The 23,636-nt window shown below is 31.3% G+C and overlaps 1 protein-coding gene across 3 annotated transcripts in view; it reads right to left on the bottom strand.

The window, feature by feature from the left end:
- Window positions 1-23,636, bottom strand: part of LOC119603824 (transcription factor Sp3) — a 208,521-nt gene that overhangs the window by 141,781 nt on the left and 43,104 nt on the right. For all 3 annotated transcript variants that reach the window (XM_037956021.1, XM_037956024.1, XM_037956022.1), the window contains exon 2: window positions 4,040-4,637. In XM_037956021.1, the coding sequence (XP_037811949.1) occupies window positions 4,040-4,475 (436 nt within the window). In that variant the 5' untranslated portion in view covers window positions 4,476-4,637. The remainder of the gene's footprint in view (window positions 1-4,039; window positions 4,638-23,636) is intronic.

The raw sequence follows: 23,636 nt of genomic DNA, 5'->3' as shown, positions 1-23,636 counted from the left end.
CTCTCTTTGGCAATTAAAGATTTTGAAAGAGCACTCAGTGCGTTTTCTCTAATAATTCATTGGATCATTTCATAAATTACTCTATTTTATATTTCTTAATGATATTGATTAAACATCTCATAATTATATTTCATTGATTTACACTTGTTCTGGAAATCTAAGCTAATTTTTATACCCACCATCAAAAGAGATGGGGGTATATTGATTTTGTCATTCCGTTTGTAACGCATCGAATTATTCATCATAGACCCACAAAAGTATATATTCTGGGTCCTTATTAAATTCTAAGACGATCTACCCATGTCCGTCCGTCTGTCCGTCTGTTGAAAACACGATAGAGTCCGAACGGAATGAGCTAGAGGGTTGAAATTTTCCAGAAATATTCTCTATAGGTAAGGTTTGTTTGGGCTATATGGACTAAATGGGCTATATTGCTCCAAGTTTTCGGATAGCTCCCATACAAGTGGACCCCCGAAAAACTGCCTTAAAGGGCATATATGTTTTAAAAGTGTAACGAAGTGTATGTAAATAAGTTTTATATGATTCAAAAACTACCTGCCAAATTTTATGAGGATACCTCCCATAGAAGGTCCCCTCCATAAAATTACTTTAACGCTCATTACCCGCTTAAAAATACGACTATAGCGATGCAATTTGACATAAGTAAGTATCTTAGGAGCCAAAACCTTTCCACAAAATTTTATGTGGATCGGTCCATAATTGTCCCTACCCCCATAAAGGTCCCTTCAGAAAACTACTTTAACACTCATTACTGGATTCAAAATACGAGTATAGCGATAAAATTTGACATAAGTAAGTGTTTTACTATCAAAAACTCTCTACCACATTTTATGTGGATCGGATTGACCATACTCCCCATATAAGATCCCCAGCAGAAAATGACTTTAACGCTCATTACTAGCTTAAAAATACGAGTATAGCGATGAAATTTGACATAAGTAAGTTACTTTCAAGCCAAAACCTCTCTACCAAATTCTATGTGGATCGGTCCATAAATGAACCTTCCCCCCTCCCTACAAGGTCCCCTTCAGAAAATTAGTTTAACGATCATTGCTGGCTTAAAAATACGAGTACAGCGATGAAATTTGACATAAACCAAAATCTCTCCACCGAATTTTATGTGGATCGGTCCATAATTGACCCTACCCCCATAAAGGTTCCTTCAGAAAATTACTCTAACGCTGATTACTGGCTTAGAAATATGAATATTCAGATGAAATTCGACATAAGTAGATTTTTTATGAGCCAAAACCTCTCTACTGACTTTTATGGGAATCGGCGTATGATTGATCCCCATATAAGCTCCCCTTCGGAAAGTGACATTAAAGTTCATTATTGGCTTAAAAATACAAGTAAAGCGATTAAATTCGATACACATAAGTTTTATACGAGTTAAGATCTCTCTAACAAATTTGGTGCGGATAGGTCCATAATTGACCCTACCCCCAATATAAGGTCTCCTTCAGAAAATTACTTTAACGATCATTTCTGGCTTAAAAATACGTGAACATTTATGAAAGTTGACATCAGAAACGTTTATAGAAACTTAAATCTACCTACCGAGTTTCATGCGGAAATTTCGGTAAAATGCGATAACAGCGATGCTATTCGATGTAAACATGATTATATGAACCAAAATCGGTCTAAAAAATTTTATGAAAAACGATCAGTTAATTTGATGAGTGATCATGATGTTAGGGAGCATTTATTTATTTATATATATAACACTCTTACTTGTTTTATATTGAAATTGCCTCATTATTTTCCTTTAATCATTTTTAAGGCAAATAACTTCACAGTTTCACATATGATTTTTGCAAATTGCAATTAAAAAATACTTAACACGCGTCCTTTTAACAATAAAACAATACATTCCAAAAAGTAATTCAAAAATAATTTGAAAAACCTAAAGAAATTTACTCGAATTCTAAAAATTCAAAATACTTTATTGACCTGCAAATTCTGATGAAAAATAAACAAATGCACCAAAATTTGTATTTTAATATTTTTTTCTTGGTTTTCCCATTTTACACAATCTCTATTTTTAATTGGAAAACATAAATTTACTTTTTACCAGTTTTTTCGAATTTTATTTATCAACAAAAAACAAAATTCTATTAAAAAAATGTAGGCAAAAAACATAGTTGATTCACTGTATGTGTTCAAATCAATTGAACATGTTTTTATACCATTGACCTTCGTAAGAATAATATTTTAATTTAATATTTTCATTTAATTGACATTTAGAGCACTCCATATGAATGCAAAACATCATGGAGAATATTTTTATACACATAACAATCCATTATTTGTTTAATTTCTTAAAATCTGCCATTATTTATTTAGTTTTAACTGCACGGAGTATATATTAAGGTCCGTCTTAAATTGCAAATAAATTCCGATGGCAATGAACAAAAATAATAGTTTATGCTTTAGTTTTTTCTAACATAACGCTTTTTTCAAATGTAACGCTTTTCTGTCATTTCATATATAGTACACTGTAAAGTAGTACACTATACAAGACTAGAAAATGTTGCAAACTTTTCTTTCAGTGCAAAAAATGCAAAAACAACAAGTAAGAAATTATAGTCGGGCCAGGCCGACCATATAATACGCTACACCTGTTACAAAATTAAAATGTGATTTAGTTTTCATAATAAAGCATTTAAGTTGAATTGCACCTTGCCTCAGATATACTTAAGCCATTTATTGTTGAATAAAATTGTGGACTTTTAAGTCAAATTTTGAAGGTAGCTTTGTATAGGGGCTTTGGTCAAATGAGACCCTATAACTATAAAATTTTTGAGGGTCATCAAGGCTAGTAGAGAACTTGGTTTTGCAGCTTTTTGTCGGGATACGAGTATATTAAACATAATTATGAACTTAAGGGCCTAATTCGCCGGGTTCAGTTGTATGGGGGCTAGGTGAAATAATGGGCCGATGTTAACCATTTTCAATAGGCTTCGTAGTCGGTACCATAGAAGATCATGTGCCAAATTTCATTGAATGATCTTCAAAATTGCGACCCCTAGTTTGATTACAAGGTTTCAAGCCCTATTCGGAGGTTCAGTTGTATGGGGGCTAGGTGAAATAATGGACCGATCTTAACCATTTTCAATAGGCTTCGTCCCTGTGACAATAAAATATCATGTACCAAATTTCATTGAATTATCTTCAAAATTGCGACCTGTAGTTTGATTACAAGGTTTACATGGACGGACGGACATAGCTAAATCGACTCAAAAAATGATTCTAAGCTGATTGGTATACTTTAAGGTGGGTATAGGACCAATATTATTGTGCGTTACAAACATCAGCACATCCCCAATATACCCTCCCCACTAAAGTGGTGTAGGGTATAAAAACTGAAGTGGTGTTAGTGAGGCAAGAAAATTTTACGCTCTGCCGATCAGAGATACAAGCCGAGACGGCTGAAATCAGCGGCGGCTGGCCGCCGGTAATATTTTGCAAGCCGCGCCGCCGCCGACTTCTTTCGGCTCAAAAGCTAAAGGCCTAACTATAATATGCTTAAACAAACTGAAGTCAGCTTAAGCAACTGTGCGAACACATATAAAATGTATGTGACAAACTATAATGTACTTAAGAGAGTTTCGTCAAGTTTCGTCAAAATTTATTTGCTTAAGCAAAGAGCGATACTGACAGCACATTACGTACGGAATCAATTGTTTGTTTATTATACACAAAGAAAATAAAGAAAAATAAAAAAAAATACGTTTCAATAATATTTAATTCCAAATAATCATTAGGTGATTAAATGGAAAAATTATTTAATAAATTTAGAATAATGATATCAAGCAGCATACTGTAAATAATAAAACGCAAACCCAATATTTAAAAGTATTTTCAGAAGTATTAATTAAATAAAATTCTACAGTCTGTTCCTAGGTGCTGTTGGGAATAATGTAATCAAATAAATATTTAAAATTTCTTTGATGATTTTAATATAAATGTATGTATCATTATTTCTAAATTAGAAATATGCAATAAATCAACTTACCATCATCTATAGAATGCATAACTAAGCTTTGACAATTAGCTGTTTTGAGACTCATTTCCTCATTGTGGTGCAATTCGTTACCGTCTTCATCAATACCGTCATTATCCACCCTTGTTAAATGTTCCTGAATATCATCATACTCCTTTGTTAAATGTTTGTGACGCTCAAGTGCTTCAGCAATATCATGTATATCAGGTTGTATTATTGATAACGGCGCCGATGCTACATCATCAAATTGATCATTTCTGACTAGTATACCATATTGAGTGTAAGTTGTCGTTACCAAATTAGAAAAGTTATTGTTATGGAGATGATCCGTTAAATGATCGTTCGCCTCATTTGTTACCGCTATAGCCGCTCCTTGTGTTTCGCATATAATATCAGGTTGTGACATTTTTTTGTCAAAATTTAAAAGTTTTGTGGTTTTATTCAACATTAAAGATTATTTGCGTTTACTTAAACTGTGTTTTTAATAATTAATTTTCTCAGCATATCACATTGAAAATGCTGTCAAATTTAATATAAAATTCCTGAGATCGTACAAAGCAATTATAAGCATTTTCAAAATCGACTTCTTTGGTGTGTCTATATTTTGCCCCTAAAAATTAGGAGAATTAAAGAATTTAATTAAAATATAAAAATTAAATAAGATATTTGTTAATTTATTTTAAATATAATGAATATCATGGCATGAATGTCTCTTATCCGGGTATTCCGATATTTAAAAATGGAAGACTGTAAAATATTATTCAATTATTTTGATGGTAAGAGCATGCGCATCGGCGCCAAAGTTTTGAACAGCTTCGTGTCAAGTGACAACTTCGTGTCAAGTGACCCAACTTTTAAAATCGATGTCTGGATGAAATTTGCACCAAGGTTAGTACTATTGGATAGTAGGCCAGACACAAATTTTCAGCTGTATCGGTCAATAACGACCGGACTTAGAGGCGGTCAACGTTGGAGATTACGGTCATAATAGAGTGTTTTATTCAAATGTGTGTAACTTTTCACCTCTTGGTCCTAGCAAAAATTGTCCAAAGGAGTTCAGATAGGTATTTCTTCATTGTTTCCAAAAAAAAAAAAATATTTTTTTAATGGGCCCTTTTTTGCCTAAAAGAAAGCTTATACAATTTCCTTTAAGGGCTTTATAGTCCCATAATGGGATGCGAGTGGGATATCTATCAAAAAAATTATTTTTTAATTTTAGAACAAGATTGTTTTCAATATTTGGCACGTAATTTTCCCCTATTTTTTTAAAATGGACGTTTTTGTTGTATTTTTTTTTTATTTTGCACAAAAGCAAACTCATGCAATTTCCCCCAGAATTATGTGGTTCCGATTACACATAAATAATATCGCCAATTGATAGCACATTGGGGTAAATGGGGTTGGGGCTCTTAATTCAGGGGAAGATAATATTATTTTTTTATTAATATAGTCGTATTTGTGTGTTTATTTTGTGTTAAACAAATTAATTTCTATTATTTTAATGTCTGTCCGTCTTTCCGCGAATCAATTTTAAATATGTTTGTATTAGTGCAAGGTGCAATTTTGAAGATATGTATTATAATAAAACTTGGCACATAGGTTTATATAAGTAAAAGAAGGAAAACATTTCAATTTGGTGGGACTGCTCCCTTATTTCACATATTTCCAATACAAACGGACCTTCCGAATATGGTTTTAAGCTTATTAATACATATGGGCAATTCCATAAAAAGGTAAACCACGACTGAAAAAAATAAAATCCCTATAACTTTTGCATTTTTGAAGATAATTCAACAAAAATTTGTAGCACCAAAGACGAAGACTGTTGTAAATTTTTGAAATCGGTCTATTTTTACACCTCCCCTCATACAAACGGCCCCGCAAATATCACTTTTTAGCTCATAATTCTGTTAATTATAATACTATTCCTTCCAAATTGGCAGATCTATAATGTTTATGATTGGACCTCATTTGACCCTAGTTCCATTCAAAGTTTAATTTCAGAAAAACACTTAAACGTCCGTAACTCACTTATAAGCACTAGTATTATAATAAAATTTGGCACAAATAAGTTTTATATGAATAAAAATCCAACCCCGATCCAAAGGATCGGTCCATATTTGACCCTAGTCGCCATATAACTTCTGTGTTTTAATTTTATCTATAAATTGCTTAAACATGTGTATAGGACGGCCATGTCCGACTGCACTTTCCTACTCCATTTTATTTGTTGAGGTGTGTGTGTGCATATATTTCCAAAATATATATTTTATATCCAAAAATAATCAGGAAAAAAATCTATCACATACGATGTGTCACGTACGATATTCAAAAATGTTCATTATAAAATTATATTGCCCATATGTTTCTTTTATTCGTATCATTATATTATATGTAAGAATATTTAAATGTGTTTATAATATTTAAAGAAATAAAACATACTAACTTTCATCAAAATTGCAAAACAAATAGGAAAAAAACTACATTATATGTTTTTGGAATTTAAAAAAAAAAATATAAAAAAAAACTGATATTACTAACATTAATGTAAATATTTAATTGCTACTTTTAAAACAATAATGTTGAAAATAATGATATTAAACAAGAAAACGTAACAAACTTCTTTGTCTGCACTAGGTATTATAAAAATCTTAATTTCTTAAAATGGGGCAAATATGTGCAGTTTTTTTCTTGAATATTAAAGAAGACAGTATACAGTAATTTTCAGAAATTTTTTCGGAACAAACAAATGCTAACATTTTAAGATGCAATCCATTAAATTTCAAAAACAGTTATTTTTAGACTATTTTTCTATTTTAAAAATTATTTTCCATTTTAAAATATTAATTTTATAATTTTTTTCTTATTTAAATAATATTTGAAAAGTCCTTAGATTTACGTTTTTTTCTTGTAAATTTAAAAAATTTTTAAAATTTGACAGCGCAGTACAAAAAAAACAGTAATTTTTCAGAAATAATTTTAGTGCTACTTAAAGGCCCTTCAGACGATCACACTTTACGTACGACAAGTCTAATGAAAAAGTAAAATGAAATTCCATCTGTATGACAAAAAAGAGAATAAAAGTCGTATGATTTATTTTTTGTGTTTACACGATTAGTATAAAACAATAACAAAGTAAGATGGAAACAGTTGTTTCACTTTTTTTGTATGTGTTTACATAAAAATACATCCCTGATATAATGCGACTTGCTTGTTTTTTGAATCATTTCAAAAAATGAAGAGAGCCATACGACTGTCAAATTTTCCATCCGCATTTTCTCTCAATGTGTAATGGTTTCATTACTTATTGCGTTTAGACGATCCCATCCGATCTCTTCTACACAAAATTTTGACAGATCATATTACTTGTGTGCTCGTGTGAATAGGGCTTTATAAATAATTTTGTATAGTTTTATTTGGTACCTAATTTTGCTAAAAAACACAATTTTCAAAATCCTATTAATCGCCATTTTTGCCATGATTTACCCCATCGTGCAGTGGTGGAAAAAATAATAGAAATGACGTTTTTTTTTCATTTATTTATTTCCAAATGACATTAAGCTCTTTAAGGCCAAATACAATTCATACTTATCTATTTAATAATTAACATTTAAAATATAGAATAGAGCTAAACATTAAGCCAAATCCCCGCTAAGATATAGGGAATTAACATAAAGTTAAAGGTTTTTTGTTAGCGTTTTCAAAATATTAATAATCAGATTAATGCCAATTTAGGGGGACTAAACTCAAAATTTTTTGATTTATTTTGCCTTTGTTTGAATTCAATATGAGAGTCCAAATAGTAAACAAATGTATTTAAAAGTAAAGAAATGTGGATCGAAACAAAATAACGGTACTCCAAAAGTCGTGCTTATTATAGAAAATTAAAATCAATTTTTACCTGCTGCATGTTCCCTAACTTTAAACTATTATACTCTGTTGTTTTTGAAGATGTTTTTAATTTTTCTTTTTGTATTTTTTAAGCTTTTATTATATTTAATAATAGCAATATTTTTTTTATAAAAATATAATTGAGAATAAGGTCTCCACGTCTTTTAAAGTTAACCGTTAATTGTAATTATATTAAAAAAGAGATATATGTTGTCATGGACTCAAAAACATAGAAGACCACTTGATTCTGGGGTTCTGTTGTACCCATATGATAAAATGATATATAATCTATTGGGATTATAAAATATTTTTTGCACTCTTTTGCGTACATTTTTGATACCCTCCACCAGCTACTTTTATATTAATACTTTTTTAATTGATCAAATATTTGTAGAAATAAGTTTTCTCATGTCTTAAATAGAAATGTGCATGTATAAATGTGTGTGAAAGATTTAAGGATTTATATATATATATATATATATATATATATATATATATATATATATATAAAATTCATGAGAGTCATCAAGGCTAGTATAGAACTTGGTTCTGCAGTTTTTTGTCCAGATACGATTATATTAAACATAATTATGAACTTAAACGCCCTATTAGTCCGGTTCAGTTGTATGGGGGCAACTGAAACAATGGACCGATGTTAACCATTTTCAACAGGCTTCGTTTCCTGTACCAAAGAAGATCATGTACCAAATTTCATTGAATTATCTTCAAAATTGCGATCTGTAGTTTGATTACAAGGTTTACAAGCCCTATTCGGGGGTTCAGTTGTATGAGGGCTAGGTGAGATAATGGACCGATGTTAACCATTTTCAATAGACTTCGTCTCTGGTACCATAGAAGATCGTGTGACAAATTTCATTATCTTCAAAATTGCGACCCCTAGTTTGATTACAATGTTTACAAGGCCTTATGCAGGGTTCAGTTGTATGGGGGCTAGGTGAAATAATGGACCGATTGTAACCAGGCTTCTTATATATATATATATATATATATATATATATATATATATATATATATATATATATATAACAGGCTTCTTACCTGGGACAATAGAAGAACATGTACCAAATTTCATTGAATTATCTTCAAAATTGCGACCTGTAGTTTGATTACAAGGTTTACATGGACGGACGGACGGACAGACGGACGGACATAGCTAAATCGACTCAGGAAATGATTCTAAGCCGATTGGTATACTTTAATGTAGGTATAGGACCAATATTATTGTGCGTTACAAACATCAGCACAAACCCAATATACCCTCCCCACTAAAGTGGTGTAGGGTATAAAAACCACTAAAATATTAGCAAATGCAACAAATTTCACTCTAGAAAAAATATATTTATTGTTTATGAGCAAAAAGTACCAATTTTTACCGTTTTTCCCCTTTGGCCCTTTCTGGGCCATGTTACGAAAAAAATATAGACATTTAAGCTTCCTAGTGTAGATCTATCAATTTTTTAAAATTGGTGTGGTTGTAACATGTACTGGCGTAATTGGAACATGCACAAAATGTGCAAAAAGTACCAAAAATACAAATATTTTCCTGTATTTTAAATTTTTTTAAATACTAATATTTAAGTGATATTATCTTAAGTATTTTTTCACTCATATTTAAAATTTTGACTCTATAAATATCTTTTTTACAAATGAATGTAGAATGCCCTCTTTTTCCCGTTTTTACACCCTGAAAGGTTGGCAGTCACAAAAGTTCTTTACTTATACATAAAGTACTGCTCAAAAATATAGCGCACCTTGTATTAGATTTTTTTCTTTTCATTTTATTACAATTAATTAAGTTACAAAAACATGACTGATGGCAAATTCAAGAACGAAGTCCACTTTATGTGGTAAGTATCAAAATTCAGTGTAAGATGACAAAATAACTTTATTAGGGCTTTTTATAGAAAACTAACCAAAAAAAAGTTAGAGTGCTATATTCGGCTATGCCGAATCTTAAATACTATCTAATTTTTAGTTAACTTGGCAAAATTTGGAGCTAAGGCAACTTATGAACCGATCTGGAAAAAAATCCGTAGAATGATTTATATATACAAAATACACATTTATGTCGAATTTTATCCCAATAACTTTGATTGTCAATGTGCATTTGAGTAATTTTCGGAAAACGTCCTTATATGAGAGTTGTGACCAATTATCGACCGATAAGGAAAAAATTTCGTATAATGATTTATATGTCAAATTCAAGTCGAATTTTACTACAATAGAGTTATTAATTAATGAAATATGTGCGTTTAGGTGATTTTCGGAAGTGGACTTTAGGAGCTATGACCTTACACAAAACATATTTGTGTCGAATTTTATCAAGATATCTTTATTTGATAAAGAAATATGTGCGTTTAAGTGATTTTTTTTGAAGTGGACTTTATATAGGAGCTATTACCATAAATGGATCAATCCGGAAAAAATTTGGTATAACGATTTATATGCTCACAAAACATATTCAAGTCATACTTTATCTGGATAGCTTTATTATTCAAAGAAATATATGCGTTTAAGTGATTTTCGTAAGTGGACCCTCTATGGGAGCCTATATGGGAAAAATTTCGTAGAGTGATTCATATAAAAACAAAACATATTTGTGTCAAATTTTATCAAGATAACTTTATTTGTCAATTAAATGTGTGCGTTAAAGTGATTTTCGGAAGTGGGCCTTATATGGGAGCTATGACCAATAATGGACCGATCCGTAAAAAATTTCGTAGAGTGATTCATATTTAGACTAAACATATTTGTGTCGAATTTTATCAAGATAGCTTGGTTTGACAATGAAATATGAGCCTTTAAATGATTTTCGGAAGTGGGCCTTATATGGGAGCTATGACCAATAATAGACCGATCCGTAAAAAATTTCGTAGAATGATTTGTATGTACACGAAACATATTTTATCACAATAGCTTTAGAATTCAATGAAATATGTGCGTTTAGGTGATTTTCGGAAGTGGACCTTATATGGGAGCTATGACCAATTGTGACCGACTTGCGTGTACAAAATTTTGTGTTGAATCCGATATATTTGAGGGAATTATTAACGATAAACTAATTTTCGGGAATATATACCTTTGTATGGGGGCTATGGGAAATATTCGATCGATTGTAAAGATTTTGAACATAATTGATCACTGCCCTGAGAAAATAATGTGCGACAAAATTCATCGAAATATCTTTGGTAGTTTCTGAGAAAACTTCAAAAGAATTATGGAAAAAACGTAATTTTATCGAGGTAGTCTGAAATTTTTACTCATAACTTTTTACGATGTGAACCGATTTTGCTGATTTTCAATACCAAACTGCTTAGGATAACAATAAATATTTTGGGTGAATTTGGTTGATTTCTTATGCTTAGTTTTAACGTGAGCGTGTTTTACACAGACAGACGGACATAGCTAAATCGACTCAGAATTTGATAAGGACCCAGTATGTGTATACTTTGGGTCTTAGATGAATATTTCTTGGTGTTACACACGGAACGACAAACTTATATATACCCTCTATCACCAATGATGGTGGTGGAGGGTATAATAAAAACATTTTATTAAAATAAACGATAAAAAAATATATATATTTTTATACCCACCATCAGTTTATAATACACCGAAATATTGGTCATAGGCCCAAAAAAGTATATATATTCTGGGTCCTTATTAAATTCTAAGACGATCTAGCAATGTCCGTCTGTCTGTCTGTCTGTTGAAAACACGATAGAGTCCGAACGGAATGAGCTAGAGGGTTGAAATTTTCCAGAAATATTGTCTATAGGTAAGGTTTGTTTGGTATTGAAAATGGGCAATATAAAAAATAAAAACACCGCTAAATGCAACAACAAAAGCCACAGCAGAAAAAATAATAATTTCCAACAGTGTTGGCACTTGTTAATAGTGTTGACACAATAGGCCGTTTTTTATCATAACTTTTAACTGCGTCATTGTGAAACCTTTTCCCTATCCTCTGACCACTAATTTCTTGTGATATTGGTGTTGTTATATTGATTGTTGTTGAACTGTTTGATGACGAAGGTATAGCACTGGTCACCAAGCAGTTTCATTAACAATAATCAATTTTAGGAACACTATATCATAGGAAATTGACAATTGATTTGAAGCTCTTCTTGTATCGTAATGGCGGGTCGCTTTTGCATCGACTTTTGCAACATACGCGGGTTGAGAGCGAATTTTTTCTCTGTATATGCTCACGTATATCTCCATCAGCCGGATGTTTTCGCCTTATGTGAAACCCAGGTATCTGAGAATGCTGATCCACAGGATTTTTATATACCTGGGTATCACCTTCTATCGCTTTTCAACTTCCATCGGGGCATTGGTATGTACGTTCGCAATGAAGTTGTCTACCAGTGCCAGCAACAATTAGGCACGAATGATACCGAATTTAGCTGTCTCTGGGTTAGATTCAAAATCAGGACACACTATTTGCACTTCGGGATTCTTTACAGAAGTCCAAACGCGGGAAAGGATGCTACCATATTAAACTTCGACGCCCTTTCCGATTCCATACTGAAGATTCTTGAGAGTTGTCCGAACAGTGAAATTGTAGTTGCTGGTGATTTCAATGTTCACAACTCATCTTGGCTTCGCCATTCAAGTCATACAACTCCGGAAGGCCAATATGTTGAGTTATTTGCCGCGCACAACCACCTTGCACAATTAGTGAATGAACCAACACATATTTCATGTGTTGAAGGGCACCAAAATAATACCCTCGACCTCTTTCTCACCTCACATCCTGATAAGTATGAAGTGGATATTCTTGCACCTTTCGGAAATTCGGATCACTGCACCTTTTCGCTCTCTGAACTTCGTAACGTTTCAAAAACAGCTTCGAAACGTTTAATTGTTATTTACGAAAAGGATCGCTGGGCTCAGCTCAACAAATTCTATAGGCAATTCAATTGGAAACTTTGTTTCCTAGACAATAACGTCAATGTCATGGCGAAAATGGTTGAAAATATAATTATGCTGGGAATGAAAACATTCATTCCATCAAAAAAATCGTCGATTAGACCTAAGCAAAATCAGCAGTGCAAAAATGCAATCAGATATAGAGAGGAAGCTTTCAGAATTTGGCGTAATAACAAAAACGTCCAAACTGATAAGCTGCGCAAAAAGGCGAGGTCTTCGTGTGCCAGAGTGCTAAGACGCCAAAAAGCTCTACATGAGAAGCGCCTTCGCACTAAGGTTCTTGCTGCTCCTAGGGGCAGCAAAACCTTTTGGTCGTAGGTTAAAAGTGTAAAGGATAATGCTAGGTCTTCAATTCCGACGCTTTTCAAGGACAACCAAATATTCACTGACCCAGTTGATAAAGGTAACCTTTTAGCTGAGTTATTCGCAAACAATTCTTGCTTGCCGGTTAGCGATCAACCACTGCCCGAGCTCGAAAGTGTATCAATAACTATGCCAAATATATTCTTTCGAGCGCGTGCCGTTAAAAAGGTTTTAACAGATCTCAACATAAACAAGTCTTCTGGACCAGATGGCATACCGGCACTGGTCCGACCGAAAATGGAATACAACTCTCATATATGGGCCGGAGCTTCGAAGTCTATTTTGGAGCTACTCGACCGCGTACAAGAGAGGGCGAAGGTACTTATCGGTGACAGTAGGGTATCCAACTCTATTGATTCACTGGAGCACCGTCGCAACGTGGGGTGTATTTCACTGTTCTATCGATACTACAATGGAATGTGTTCCTTTGAAATTAGGGAACTTGTTCCCGATACCCGTATATTCTTGCGTAACACACGTCTTTCTTCAAGAACACACCCATTTGTGGTAGATTGGCCAGTGGACCGCACAACAGACTACAAGAAAAATTCATTCTTATGCCTTAGTAGCCAAAATATTTCTACCACATTTTATGTGGATCGGTCCATAATTGACCATATAAAATCCCTATCAGAAATGACTTTAACGCTCGTTACTGGCTTAAAAATACGAGTATAGTGATGAAATTTGACACAAGTAAGTTATTGAAAGTAAAAAAAGCCAAAAGCTCTCTACGAAATTTTATGTTAATCGGTCCATAATTGACCCTACCACCACCCTCCCCCTTTTTAGATCTCCTTAAAAAAATGTCTTTAACGATCATTACTAGTTTAAAAATACGAGTACAGTGCTAAAATTTGACATAAGCAAATCCCTTTTGAAAAATCTCTCCACCGAATTTAATGTGGATCGGTCCATAATTGACCCCCATAAAAGTCCCCCTCAGATAATGACTTTAACGCTCATTATTGGATTCAGAATACAAGTATAGCGATGAAATTTGACATAAGTCTTTTAAAAGCCAAAATCTCTCTACCACATTTTGTGTGGATCGCTTCACAATTGACCCTACTCCCATATAAGATCCCCACCAGAAAATGACTTTAAGGCTCATTACTGTCTTAAAAATTCGAGTATAGCGAAGAAATTTGACACATGTAAATTACTTTCAAGCCAAAATCTCTCAAAAATATCTCCACCTAATTTTATGTGGTTCGGTCCATAATTGACCCTAACACCCTTCAGAAAATTATTTTTACGCTCATTACTCGCTTAAAAATACGACTATAGCGATGAAATTTGACATAAGTGCTTTACTAGCCAAAATCTCTCTACCACATTTTATGTGGATCGGTCCATAATTGACCCTACCCCCCACATAACATCCCTATCAGAAAATGGCTTTTAACGCTCATTACTGGCTTAAAAATACGAGTATAGCGATGAAATTTGACACAAGTAAGTTACTTTCATGCCAAAACCTCTTAAAAATCTCTCCACCAAATTTAATGTGGGTCGGTCCATAATTGACCCTACCTCCCATATTATGTCTCTTTCAGAAAATGACTTTAATGAAATTTGACAAAAGCAAATCTATTGAACAAATATCTCTCCATCGAATTTTATGTGGATCGTTCAATAATTGACCCTACCCCCGTAAAGGTCCCCTTCAGAAAATGACTTTCAAAATACAAGTATAGCTATAAAATTATACTAAAGTAAGTTCCTTGCGAGCCAAAATCTCTTAACCAAATTTTATGTGGATCGGTTTATAATTGACCCTACCCCCCAAAATGTCACTTTCAGAAGATAACTCTAACGCTCATTACTGGCTTAAAAGTACGAGTATTGAGATGAAATTCGACAAGTTTCTTTTGAGGCAAATGCTCACTACTGACTTTTATGGGAATCGGCCCCCCTTCAGAAAATGACTTCAGAGTTCATTACTAGCTTAAAATTACGAGTAAAGCAATGAAATTCGACACACAAGTTTTATACGAGTTAAAATATCCATACCAAATTTAGTGCGGATCGGTCCACAATTGACACTACTCCCCATATAAGGTCCCCTTCAGAAAATTACTTTAAAGATCATTTCTGGCTTAAAAATACGAGTACAGTTATTAAATTTGAAACTTTTATAGAAACTTAAATCTTCCTACCGAATTTCATGCGGAAAGTGTCGCTAACTTATCCTACCCGCCCATATAAGCCTGAATTCAGCGATGCTATTTGATGTAAACATGTTTATATGAACAAAAATCGGACTAAAAAATTGTATGAAAAACGGTCAGTTAATATGATAAGTGATCATGATGTTAAGGGAGCAATCCTCTTATGGCATACGGTTTGATGGTGGGTATATGAGATTCGGCACAGCCGAATATAACACTCTCACTTGTTTACTTTGTTTTTTATGATAACGTTTAATTTACCGTATAGTTCCTGACAACTGATTCAGGGGTCCGACATTCAAAATTTGTCTAATAAAATTAACAAATAGTGAAAGAAATTACTTAACTCTTAGACAATTTTTAAATTAGACATAACATTCTATGCCCGACTTCTGATATATCGGATCCTTCCCCAAAATCTGAAATTGTGGCTATACAATAATATGGAGCATTTAATTATATGAAATATAGGCTTTTGAAAAGCTCACTTTTATGCATAAACAGCTATTTTATAGATATTTAAAAATGTTCAAATATTCATTATCAAATGAAAGGTTTTCAGTTAGAAACCCTTCCAGATCCTACTTCCTATCAAAAAAGAGGAAAGTTTATTATATCATACATCACTATAGTGGTCTAAGTTTGTCCATCCGACTTGTAATCAAACTACAAGTCGATATTTTCACAGATAATTCTATGCAAATAGGCTGATATGTTTCGTTTTATCCAAGGACGAAGTTGTTTGAAAATGGATTAAATCGGACCATTATTCCCCTAGCCCTCATACAACCGTACTCCCCGAATAGGGCTCTGGAGCTCTTAATAATGGCTTCAAGGTCGTTAATTCCCTCTTAAACACTACAATTATGATGGAATTCAGCACATCTATCTCTTATAAGAACATAAAACCCACCACTAAATTTTATAGCATCGGTCCATAATTGATCCTAGCTCCCAGAAAATCAGTTTTTCATCAATAAAATATTGTATGGAAATTAAGACAAAATTCAATATTAATGCTATTTTAATATATATAAAATATAAATCCTATTTTAGATATGCTCATATCTGGTATCATATGGTCGGCCATTCCCGATTATTCATTTTTTATTAGTTTTAATTATTTCAAGAACTTCTTTAAAAATATGTAACTAATTAAAGGAATGGTTAATTTATCATAAAATAATTTGATCACTTTTTATAAAAATGAGTATAAACATTTTTAAAAATTGTTAAAAAAACATGCAAGTAATTGTATGGAAAAACAACTTAACATAACACTTTAATTTTTAAAATAGGGGGTAGGATGCAATTTTTGTATTGTAAATTAATTTGAAAACAAGTTAGAGTGCTATATTCGGCTATGCCGAATCTTAAATACCCTCCACCAAGCAAGCTACTTTTTATTAAAACCCATTTAACTATCTAATTTTAGATAACTTTACAAATTTTTTGTTTCCGCAGTGAGGGTACTAACATTTATGCATATGTGGAACTAATTTTGATTAGGTTCATAAAATTTTATATAAATAGGCCAGTTGCAAACATTTTAATTTAATGATTTATGTATAAACAAGCATACTCATGTCGAATTTTATCTGAATATAATCATTTAATAATGAATTAAGTGGTATTAAGTGACACACAGACAGACAGACGGACGGACATAGCTTAATCGACTAAGAAAGTGATTCTGAGCCGATTGATATACTTCAAACAAACATCAGTACAAACGCATAATACCCTCCCCACTGTAGTGGTGTAGGTTATAATAATAGAAACGATTCACCGTATTACACTGGAGAGACAAGCTGAGATTTATTAAACTGCGTTTTGTATTTATTTTTAAAAATTTTAATAAAAAATGAAATTCTTAATATAAAAGTATAGTTTTTACTTTAATTTTTATGTAAACATTTGTTTTTTCGAAGCTTAATTGACTATATGGATCCTGACAGCTGAATCAGAGGCCCGATTTTCAAGTTCTCTTAAATAAAAAGTTCAGATAGTGAAAGATATGACTACTAATGGTTAAATTATTTAAAAAATTAGTTATTGAGAAGACTTCGAGAAGAAAAAGTTTTTAATCCACTTATAGATAACGACAATCCACCGGTTTTTGGGCCAAATTTCGAGCAATATTTCGCTATTTTGCAATTCCACCCGTTCTTGGTGGTTAAGAAGGGGCTTACATATCAAAGTATATTGATGGACTTGTCAAATAATGCTAAAATAAGATAAATTTAACATAAAAAGTTCACAAAATCTACAAAAAATTAAATTCAGTTTGAATTGTAGGTAGTTTACTGTAACGTAAGTTTAGATAAAATGCACCCTATTATATAACAAGTTAGAGTGCTATATTCGGATATCGGATGCCGAATCTTAAATACCCTCCACCAAGCAAGCTACTTTTTATTAAAACTCATTTAACTATCTAATTTTAGATAACTTTGCAAAATTTTTGTTTCCGCAGTGAGGGTACTAACATTTATGCATATGTGGAACTAATTTTGATTAGGTTCATAAAATTTTATATAAATAGGCCAGTTGCAAACATTTTAATTTAATGATTTATCTATACACAAACATACTCATGTCGAATTTTATCTGGATATATTCATTTAATAATGAATTAAGTTGTATTAAGTGATTTACAGAAGTAAAATTCCGTATATCGGTTTACATATATACAAAATACACATTTATGTCGAATTTTATCCCGATGACTTTGATTGTCAATGTGTGTTTAAGTAATTTTCCGAAATGATCCTTATATGGGAGTTGTGACCAATTATGGACCGATCAAGAAAAAATTTCGTATAATGATTTATATGCAAAAAAAAATCAAGTCGAATATTACTCCAATAGATTTTTTAATTAATAAAATACGTGCGTTTAAGTGATTTATTCCAGTATAGCCACAATTTTAGATTTTGGGGAAGGATCCGAGATATCAAAAGTCGCGCAAGGAATATGACGTCGAATTAAAAAATATATAACAGTCCTCCTCGGACTGTTAAGGGGTGAAAATTGTACCTATTTTTGATACTTTTTTCATAAAACATTGTTTCCTATGTATTGACTTGTGTATATGAAAGAATAACTTAATGATGGGCTCCCACTACGACATTGCAACTTTTTGGAATGAAATGTTTATTACTTGAATAGGGAGTACCAAAACGGTGAAAATTAAATATGCTAATGGGGTGCTAATTAGAAATCCGGCACAAAGGACTATTTTTGGTACTTTTTCGTTTTTTTAGCTGGTATTTTTATGTTTTTTATAATATTGATCCTAGAAACATAAAACTAAGCATGTAGAGTCCGGAGTAAGAACATATAAAAGGGGACTTTTTAGTACTTTTTCGTTCTTCAAAAGGTACTTTTTGAATTTTTTATAATATTGAACCTAGAAACAACAAATTTAGCATGTAGAGCACTAAGTAAATGAGAACCATAAAATGGGACTTTTTTGTACTTTTTCGTTTTTCAAAAGGTACTTTTTGAATTTTCTATAATATTGAACCTAGAAACATGAAATTAAGCATGTAGAGCCCGGAGTAAGTGAGAACATATAAAAGGGAACTTTTTGGTACTTTTGTGTTTTTTATAATATTGATCCTAGATACATGAAATTAAGCATGTGAAGCCCGAAGCTAATGAGAATCTATGAAAGAGGAATTTTTAGTACTTTTCCGTTCATTAAAAGGTACTTTTCTATAATAATGAAGCTAGAAACATAAAATTAAGCATGTAGAGCCAGCTGTAAATGAGAACGGGAAAGGGGAGAAAGGGGACTTTTTGACACATTTTCGTTTTTTAACTGGCACTTTTTGAGTTTATTATATTATTGAACTTAGGTACATGAATTTAAGTATGTAGACCCCGGAGTAAATGAAAACATATAAAATGGAACCTTTTGGTACTTTTTCGATCTTCAACTGGTACTTTTTGAGTTTTCTATTTTAATGATCCTAGACACATAAAACTAAGCAACCAGGGACTTGATTGACTGAAAATTTAAAATGGGGTATTTTCTGGCACTTTTTCGATCTTTACCTGGAACTTTTTGAATTTTCTATAATATTGAACTTAATAACATGAAAGTAAATAAAAGAGGTCTTTGGATACTTTTTCGTACTTCAACTTTTTGAGTTTTCTAAAATATTGAATATATAAACATAAAATTAAACACTGAGTGTCCTGAAATATTGAACCTATCACGGCAAAACTATAAGATCTTGATCGGATGCCACGCCCCTTTTTACCCCCACTTTTTGTAAAACTATTCTTACACCAATTTTGCAATCACAATATGCAAAAACTACCAAACCAATTAACCTGAAATTTTGCATACCGATAGGTATAAGCTTGGAAAGAACTATAGGCTATATATAAGAACTTGATCCGATGCCACGCCCCTTTCTACGCCAACTTTTTATAAAACATCCTTACCTATATCTTATCCTATAATTATATGAAATAGAAAGTTTGTTACGCTTTCACGGACAAACTGCTGAACCGATTTTCATGAAATTTAGAACACTAATAGTTCTATTCTAAAGTGAAGCAATAGGCTATAAAAAATCATGATTTGACGTCACGATTCTTCTTATGCTCACTTTTTTCTATATAATTGTTATAGAAAATTTTCATTCGAGGCTTACAGAAAACTATTGAACCGATTTACATAAAATTTAATATACCGATCTCAGGTTCTAGATCGGACGCCACGCCCCTTTTTACACCAACTTTTTGTAAAACAATTATTAAACCAAATTTACGTTCAGGCATACAAAAAACTACTGATCCGATTTTCATGAAATCTGTTATAATGAATGTTGTGGAATGAACAGTACGACATATTACATCTTCAAAACGTATAATATATAATAATAAATATATATGAGACTTTTTTATTCTTTCACTACATAACTAATAAAGGTTATAAATAACCTAAAGGTGGAAGGTTAGGTTATTTTAAGGAAGAGAATGTTTAATACATTAAATTCGAATAAATACACCTATGCCACTAATTTCGGGCCTGTTATAATTTTAATGAAATGCAATGACCTTTTTCCGTCCATTTTTTGTTACATTTATAATGCTCATGATATATACTTCTTATAGTTAATGAGAATTATTATTTAGGTAGTTAAAATTTAAAAAAAAAAAATTATTTTTATTTGAAAACTCTAAAATATTTGTAGGTCCTTAACTTACTTTACGATTAGGTAAAATAAAACTCTGTAGTCAATTTAATTTATTATCAAAAATCGATTTTTCATCTAAAGCGTAAAATCGGTTGTGGATTCGTATACCCCATCACTTATATTTTCCACGCCAAAACTATTCTTATTTCAAAACCTGCATATCCTCAAAAAAAAAACTATTTTAAAACAGAATCGGAAATTTTTTATCAAAGTTATATTGTTGTAGATCTGTATATATTACTCCCATCACTTATATTTTCCACCGGTAAACTATTTTTATTTCAAAACCTTTAATTTGCTGTATATCCTCAGAAAATAACAATTTTAAAAGAGAATCGGATGTAGTTTCCTACGATCGAGAAAACTATAAACTATATTAGATCTTAAATGAATGTCTACGATGCCACTTTTGTATGCAGTACTGAACAAAAAAAAACTATAATTATATTAGATCTTGAATGAATGTCTACGATGTCACTTTTGTATGCAGTACTGAACAAAAACCGCTCCTAAAATAGGGTAAATAATATATTCAAATTACATTTTTCTCGAAAATTCGAATTTTAATTTTAAATCTACAAATCCATCTAGAAAATCATTTATATCTCCTTTTAAAATTTCTATTTATATAACTCTTTAAAAATTTACTTTAAATAACTCTCAATTCGAGAAAAAATAAAGATCCGTAATCATATTCTCACTCACTCATATTTTTCATACAAAAATATAAAATTTAAATTTATTGTTAAATCGAGATAACAATAAAAATCTGCAATGAGTTAAAAAAAAAACCTTCATAAATTATCATGATATAAATTCGGTTGCCATTTTTTGAATGCAGCTCAAATCTAAAAAACATGATATGTATTTGACTACTCATTTGAGTGTCCTGAAAGACAGCACTTTTGCAAATCTTATATAGGTATACCTCTGAAACGATGCATATAAAGCATTGTTCATATAAAATATAGATGAATTCATCTTTCAATATCTTTTTATACTTTTAGAAAATTATTCACCAAAAATTCTGCACGTATGTACCAACGTATTTATTCCAAGCTTTTCAAATTAAATAATGATTTTGAATAATTCCAGCACACGTTTTTCCATTTACCATTAACAAATTCCGAAATTTTTTAATTAGTGGGGAAAAAACTTTCGGTTGATACAGCTGTCGCTGGGTTGACAATCTTTGGCCGAGTATGACTCGGGTCGTTCCGGAGCGAAGATCCAATTGTCGTGGGAACGTTTTAATAAGTAAAATTATTTGGGTAACTTTTTTGTATATCCAGCGATATTTGATCTTTAAACCTTTATTTCTTCGGATTTAATAAGTGGTGTCTAAATCCATCCAAAACTTTAGTGTGGATGCATAAAAGCTAATGAATAAAAATAATATTTTTAAACATACTTTTTTATAAATGGATGTATTTTTGAGAAACAAAGACGAAAAACTGTGGTTTTTTCGTCTTTGTTTCAAATTAAAAGTAGTTATGTTTTCTCTGTCAATATTCAAGGATTCTTCATATTTTCCTAGGGCAAAAAAAAAAACGTAATTTTGTTCTTTTTAAAGGAATTTGAAATCAATGAGCCCAAATTTTTCATGATTTTGTGCAGAATTTCTCATAATCGTTTCAGAGTTTCTTCAATTTCATGTACTTTTTCAAACAGCAAAAAAAAATCGCTTGAAATTTTATACGAAATTAATAAAATGCCCCGAAGACTTTTGCCTCTTTACACCAGGGGTACTACAATTCAAAGTACGGTGTGACGTAATTTAAACTGAACAGTTCTTTAAATCTACTGTACATGGAAAAAATAAAACAAATCCTTAGTTCCCTACCAGTGATTGAAAATAGTGATTTCAGTATAATTTCTCAAAAAAAGTTTTTTAAATTTTTCTACAAATTTCCTGATTTAAGCTCATTTTCAATTTCTAAAATTTTAAGGACTTTTTAGTCCAGAAACTGACTTTAAGGATTAAAAAAAGGCAGAAAAATAAAATAACTATTTTATAAGATAAATTTTGATATATATTTCAAAAAACGACATTACAGATAGAAAATTATTCTCTTTACTTTTTGAAGAAACCCGGACAACGCCGGGTACACACAGCTAGTAATAAATATATATGAGACTCTTTTATTACTCTTTCACTACATAATTACTAAACCGATTTAAATAAAATTCGGCATATTAATAGGTCTGACCTCAGAAGTTGAAAATGTCTTTATAAGATATTGATTGGATGCTACTCACATTTTTATGTTCACTTTTAGAATAACAGCTTCCAGCAAAAATAATGCGAAGTACTTATTTATTTATTTTATTTAACGTTATAACCAAGCCTAAAAGGCCATCTATAGTTAAACAATTCTACTGAATAAGTCTATAATACAGTATAATTAATCCTTTATTCATAAGCAACATTTTACCTTATAAAAGCTTTACAAAACAAAATTTCTATACAAAATTTGATTTACAAACCTTTATAAAACAAAAATTCGCTTATGAATAAGGCCCTAAATCTATAATCAAAGTATAAAAAACACTTATAAGTGAATAAAAAAAAATAATAAATGCTGATAATGTGCCATACTTATTTTTAGAACAAATTTAACAATAACGAGATACAACATAGATAGGATAAAATTAGGTATGAAAAATAATTAGAAAATTAGAATAATTATTGCTATAAAAAATAAAAATTTTTTTATTATTATGTTCTGGCAAAAATTTCAATTTTTTTTAAATATAAATGTATTAAAAAGTCGTGCAACTCTCACGTAATATGATCGTTCTAAAATCGAAGTTAACTTTGAAATTATGATTTGACAATTACGTCTTGAATGAGTGAATGAAAAAAACGACATTAAATATGTCAAATTATTATTTCTGTAAATCTTTTAAAAATATAATAAAAGCCTATACTGGATATAATTAATAAATGAACAACCTAAGAATTTGGATATGTAATCTGATATATGTTCGTTACGACGCACGGTGTAT

Source organism: Lucilia sericata, unplaced genomic scaffold, assembly GCF_015586225.1.
Source record: "Lucilia sericata isolate MDLA Ls3-8-SP2 unplaced genomic scaffold, ASM1558622v1 Contig000343F_arrow, whole genome shotgun sequence".
Taxonomy (NCBI): domain Eukaryota; kingdom Metazoa; phylum Arthropoda; class Insecta; order Diptera; family Calliphoridae; genus Lucilia; species Lucilia sericata.
The sequence above is the reverse complement of the archived record's forward strand: the minus strand, read 5'-3'. Positions and strand labels throughout refer to the sequence as shown.